This window comes from Podarcis bocagei (genome assembly GCF_964188305.1).
Source record: "Podarcis bocagei genome assembly, chromosome: Z".
Taxonomy (NCBI): domain Eukaryota; kingdom Metazoa; phylum Chordata; class Lepidosauria; order Squamata; family Lacertidae; genus Podarcis; species Podarcis bocagei.
Genome location: NC_138140.1, coordinates 21,176,888 through 21,182,935, shown reverse-complemented (window position 1 = coordinate 21,182,935; position 6,048 = coordinate 21,176,888). Strand labels below are relative to the sequence as shown.

The window sequence follows — 6,048 nt, the reverse complement described above, 5'->3', positions numbered from 1 at the left end:
AATGCAGCTACAAATTAATGAAGGAAGATTTGGTATTCCAAATATGGAGCTGTGCTACAATGCTTCCTTAATGGCAAATATTAAATACTGGAAACCCACCAATTGGTGTTAAATTTCCAATCTGGACAATTTTAGAATATATTGTACATTTATAGCACCTTTGCTTGGAAGGACAGTATTAGGAATAAAATATTTTAGAACTCGGGAATCTCTGGAAACAATTATGTCAGTTAGAAAGTTATGGAATATGATGTCTGAGATAAAAAATAGGTTTGACTCATGTTCTCATGCTAATTTGACTCTGTGGGAAAACCCAACTTTAAAAATTGGGGGGAAAGATGGCAATTGGAAAATTTGGATGGAAGCAAGCCTATTGACTTTGGATCAACTGACTTTTTAACATACACTGTTTCATGAGATAAATACCATCTATTGGATATAAACCCACAAGCACTACTTGCAGCTCTTAATAGTGATATACCTTTTCTTTTGTTTGTCTTTTCCAGTTTCATTTTAAGTTGTTCAATTAAACTGTTCTTTAAAAAAAAAACGAATGCAGGAGAGCAGGAGTGGGAGAAGGCTACTGTTTTCAAATCAGGCTTGCAGGCTCCCCATTGCAGGCTCCCCATTGGGGCATATGGGTGGCCACTGTGAGAACAGGAGGCTGGATTTGAAAACAGTAGCCTTCCTCCCTCCTTATTGAATCCCCCAACAACCCTGTAAGGTGGACTAGGCTGAGAGGCAGCAGCTGGCCTAGAGATCACCCACGTGAGCTTCATAGCCAAGTAAGGATTTGAATCCTGGTCTCTGCCAGATCCTAAAAATGGTAAAGGGACCCCTGACCAGTTGTGGCCGACTCTGGGGCTGCAGCGCTCATCTCGCTTTATTGGCCAAGGGAGCTGACGTACAGCTTCCGGGTCCTTTGGCCAACATGACTAAGCCGCTTCTGGAGAACCAGAGCAGCGCACGGAAATGCCGTTTACCTTCCCGCCAGAGCGGTACCTATTTATCTACTTGCACTTTGATGTGCTTTCGAACTGCTAGGTGGGCAGGAGCAGGGACCGAGCAACGGGAGCTCACCCCGTTGCGGGGATTCGAACCGCCGACCTTCTGATCGGCAAGTCCTAGGCTCTGTGGTTTAACCCACAGCGCCACCTGTGTCCCCTGCCGGGCCCTAGTCCACATCTAATCCCCACAACAACCCTGTGAGGTAGGCTAAGCTGAGAGGCAGAGACAGGCCTCCAAACTCCCCCAGCAAGTTTCACAGTTTCTGCTGCTTTTCCTGTGGAGCGCAATGATTTGAAGGGGCCAGCAATAAGGAGGTGAGTTTAAAGGAGCAAGCCCTCTAAGTGTCCCTATTTTTCAGGGACGTCCCTGATTTAGAGAAAGCACCCCAGTTTCTGATTTCATCCCAGAATGTCACTTTTCCTTAGGAGAATGCAGGAACCACAGCTTCCTTTTCATCAGAGAAACATTGGGGGGTATGTAGTTACCTGACCCCCAAATCATCTGAAGACAATTCTGTATAGCGAAGGTTTTTTTAATGTTTAATGTTTTATTACATTTTTACATAAGTTGGAAGCTGCCCATAGTGGCTGGGGCAAACCAGTAAGATGTGGGAGGTATAAATAGTAAAATCATCATCATGGAATGGGATGTCCCTATTTTCATCGGAGAAATGTTGGAAGGTATGGGATTCAATAGGGCCTTAACAGAGTGGAGAACTGGGCCAAAAGAATGTCAGCAGGAACAACTTAGGTAGGAATAACGAGGTGCACAAATATAGGGTTGGGGAATACCTATTTTGATAGCAGTCCACGTGAAAAGGATCCAGAAGTCTCCGTAGACTACAAGCTCAACCTGAGCTAATGCTATTTTCTAGGCTGCATCAACAGTCTAGTGTACAGATGAAGGGAAATAATAGCACTGCTCTATTCTGCCTTGGTCAGGCCACACCTGGAGTCCTGTGCCTAGTTCTGGGTACCAATATTGACAAAGCTGGAAACTAGGCAGAGGAGGGTTACCAGGATGATAAAGGCCCTTGCAGCCAAGCCCTGTGAGGAACAGTTGATAGAGTCTTTATATCAATAGAAATGGTCTCCCTGAAAGTTGCATAAAGTTGGAAGGACAGGAGAGGGCAAGCATCCATCAAAGCCAAACGTTGTATAGTGCTGGAATACTGCATGGAACACAATCAGAAGCCCTTCAAAACTGACTTCCAGAAAGATCTAAAAACTGCTAACTATTAAATTAACAGACATGGTTAAAGAAGGAGAGAGGTTTAGATAAGTCAGTATAACTCTGTGTTGGAAGACTTATAAAAGCATAGATTTGTAGAGTTGGAAGGCACCCCAAAGGGTTTTCCAGTCCAACCCTTTGCAATGCAGGAATCACAGTTCAAGATTCCCTTACAGGCAGCTATTCAAACTCTGTTTAAAAACCTTCAGAACGATGAAATGGAGCACATCCCACAGTCAGATTTCACCCACAAACTGGGAAATGGGGGCCAGAGTCAGTGCATGCCTGTTTCTGGGCCTTTTGAACAAGCTCTGGTGCAGCTTTCCCCTATAGAGGTTCCCAGCCAGGAAGTAGAGGATGGGATCAATGCAGCTATTGGCACTGGCCAAGGGCCTGGTGATTTTGTAGGCCACATTCACAGCGTTGAGTGTGCGACAGTCAGCCTTGAGCAGCCGAGAGGTGTAGTAGGCAGTCCGCGTGATGTGGAAAGGGAGGAAGCAGATGACGAAGACCACCACGACCACCACAATCATTTTGACAGAGCGTGCCTTGTAGGCAGGGACCTCCTGGCCAGAGTGAGGCCTCCACAGCTTCTGTGCCATCTGGCAGTAGCAGATGAGGACAACCAAGAACGGAAGGCCAAAGAGGAGGGCCATCACTGAGGAGCTGTAGCGTACGTAGTGGCCAAATTCGGCTGGCTTTGTGGTGTCATGGCAGAGGGTATCGTTTCCCCGGGCACTGATGGTGACGAAGACCAGGTTGGGGATGAGGCAGGTGGCAACCACCGCCCACACTCCTCCACAAATCAGGTGGGCATGCCTCGTTTTGACCCACCTGAGGGCCTGGATGGGATGGCAGACCGCCACGTAGCGGTGGATGCTGATGCAGGTGAGGAAGAGGATGCTGCTGTAGAGGTTGGCATAGAAGAGGAAGCGCACCACCTTGCACATCCCTTCCCCGAAGGGCCAGTTGTTGCGGTTGGCATAGTAGTAGACCAGCGTGGGGAGAGAGAGGACGTAGAGGGTGTCGGACAGGGCCAGGTGGAACATGTACGTGGTAGTGGCATTCCAGGGCCGCATCCTGGAGATGAGTGCCCACAGGGAGTAGGAGTTGAGGATGAGGCCCACCACACAGACAGTGGCATAGGAGACAGGCAGGAGGATGAACTTGAACTCCTCATTGAAGATGCAGTTCTCCTTCTCCTCTCTAGCGCTGTTACCACCAGTGGCATTCCCAGTCCTGGGTGTGGTGGTGAAAGCCGCCATAGGAAGTGGCACCATCAGGCTTTCCATCTCCTGAAAATCAGGGAGAAAAAAATGCTTCACAAAGGCTGGTGGCCATAAGCTTCTCGGGTGGAGACGCAGAACGAGCACCTGACCAGAAATTATTTAGCTGTGATTCTTGCATTGACCCTTGAGGGTCCCTTCCAACTATACAATTCTATAATTCTATGACGATGATGATATTATTAGAACATAAGAAGATCCTGCTAGATCAGACCAATGGCCCGTCTACTCCAGCCTCCTGGACTAGATGCCCTTTAGGGGAAACCTGCAAGCAGGATTCAAGCACAAGAGCCCTCTCTCCTCCTGTGGTCTCCAGCAGCTGGCATTCAAGATCGTTGTTTCCTCCAATTGTGGTGGCAGAGCATGACCATCCTGGCTAGTAGCTATCACTAGCCCTGTCATCCTCCAAGACTGTGTCTAATCCACTTTTAAGCCATCCAGGTTAGTGGCCATCACTGCCTCCTGGGGGAGGGAGTTCCACAGTTTAACTATGTGATGCATGAAGAAGGACTTCCTATTACCTGTCCTGAATCTTCAAACATTCAGCTTCATTGGATACCCACAAGTCCCAGTGTTATGAGAGAGGGAGGAAAGATTTTCTCTGCCCACTTTCTCCAGGTCATACATAATTCTATAGACTATCATGTGATCTAGTACTCTCATAATCACCATCACCATCATTTCATTTATAGGCCACCTTTCCTCCAAGGATGGTATACATGTTGTTCCCTCTCCCAGTTTTGTCTTCACAACAACTCTGCAAGGTAGGTCAGGCTGAGAGGCAGCAGCTTACTCCAAAGGTCACCCAGTGAGCTTCAGGGCCAAATGGGAATTCTAACCCTCATCTCTCTCAGGTCCCCATCTGTCTCTCTAACCACTGGCATCACATGGAGCTGGCCTGCCCCACCCTTCCATTCCGGTGTGAGGATTATTAGAAAAATGATTGAGATCCTGGATGCCAGGCCCATGAAGCTAAATAAACCCCTGTTTTCGCTGCTGTCAGTGAGGACATTGTGGTATAATGGTCAGAGTGTCAGACAGGGAACTGGGGGGTTGAAATCCCTTATCAACCAACCACATGCAGTGGCGAAGGAAGCCGCTCGGGCATTTGGGTCAGCACACCCAGAGATGGGGCGAGCCGCCCATAGGGGCAGGGCACACCGTGGGGCCTCCAGACTCTGCCTGCCTCCTCCCACTCAGCCGCCCTACAGCTGGGGGTGGCGGGGGTGGCGGGCGACCCGTTTGGGCAGCACAGAGCCTGTGTGTGTTCAAGCCACCGTGTCTCTCCCAGGAGAGACGCGTGGCTTGGGCGCTCTGCAGGCCCCATGGTGAGTGCCACCTGGCATTTTGTCACCCTTCTCAGTGGTGACACCCAGGGCGGCCCGTACCTACCACACACCCCTGCCTCCACCCCTGAACACATGAAGCTCATTGAGTGATCCTGGGCCAGCCATTGTCTCTTTAAAGCAAGCCAGGTTTTCTTTTTGCACACAGAAAGCGGCTGTGAGAGAAGTTCCTTCAAAACAACCACCCCATCACATGCCCATAGCATGGAGGGAGGTGGAAAGCTCCTCTCTCACTGCACATGTTCAGATATTTTACCTGGATGCAAGTCCCAATGAGCTCAATAGGACTTGCTTCTGAGTAGACATGCATAGGATTGCACTGAGCTGTGATTCCTGCACTGCAGGGAAGTGGGCTAGGTGAGGTCCCTTCCAATTCTACTGGAAGGAGGTAGAGCTCTCCTTAATTGCAAGTTTTTAAGCAGAGGTTGGGCGGTCATCTGTCAGGGATTCTTTAGTTGTGATTCCTGTCTGGGTGGGTGGGTGGGATGGTGGCCAGACTAGAGAACTCTTGGGGTCCTTTCCAGCTCTACAATTCCTCGATTCTATGATTCTAGAAATGTATAGGATTGCCCTAAAGGTGGAGGAAGCTCCAGCTAAGGGAATGTGGGATTCTCTTATCCCCCTACTCACCTTCCGTCTTGAGGATTCGAGCAGAGTGAGAAAACAGGAACAACTTCCTGGGGAAACCTGCCCTGAATGTCCCCTGCCCTCTAATTCAAGCTGCTCAAATAATCCCGCAGAGCTAACAAAAGAGCCTTTGTGAGAATGGCTGGCCCCTCTAGAAAAATGATTCGTAATTGGTGTTGCCCAAATGCAGGGTCACCCAGGGAAAAATAATGTCTCAAAGGGATCTTTGTGCTGCCGCAAAATCTTGTGGAACTGTCAAAGGCAACTGTAGAATGCTGGTCTTTCCCATCTGGTCCACGAGAGTGCACCCACTTTGCCCCTTCCCCTATTGATTGAGAGGCAATGTTGTGTAGTGGCTAGAGTGTCAGGCTAGGACCTGGGAGATGCCAGGGTTTAAAACCCCCACTTGGCCATGAAACTCAATGTGTGTGACTGTGGAGGCCACTAATTGCACCTTTCATCCTGACTTACCGGTACCTCACGAGGTTGCGGGGATGAATTGAGCAGTGGGGGAACCATGTAAGACATCTAGTGATCCTGGGAGAGAAAAG

The 6,048-nt window shown here is 49.1% G+C and overlaps 1 protein-coding gene across 1 annotated transcript; it reads right to left on the bottom strand.

The window, feature by feature from the left end:
- Positions 1-1,544: 1,544 nt before the first annotated feature.
- On the bottom strand, positions 1,545-5,555 carry P2RY4 (pyrimidinergic receptor P2Y4). The gene is made up of 2 exons (XM_081179100.1): positions 5,501-5,555; positions 1,545-3,533 (listed from the first exon to the last, which is right to left on the bottom strand). Exon 2 carries the CDS (start codon positions 3,528-3,530, stop codon positions 2,475-2,477), a length of 1,056 nt encoding a protein of 351 aa, XP_081035226.1. The 5' UTR covers positions 3,531-3,533; positions 5,501-5,555; the 3' UTR covers positions 1,545-2,474.
- Positions 5,556-6,048: the final 493 nt, after the last annotated feature.

What these genes read in the sequence shown, in the direction of transcription:
- P2RY4 (XM_081179100.1), bottom strand. Translation starts at nt 3,530, where the DNA reads ATGGAAAGCCTGATGGTGCCACTTCCTATGGCGGCTTTCACCACCACA.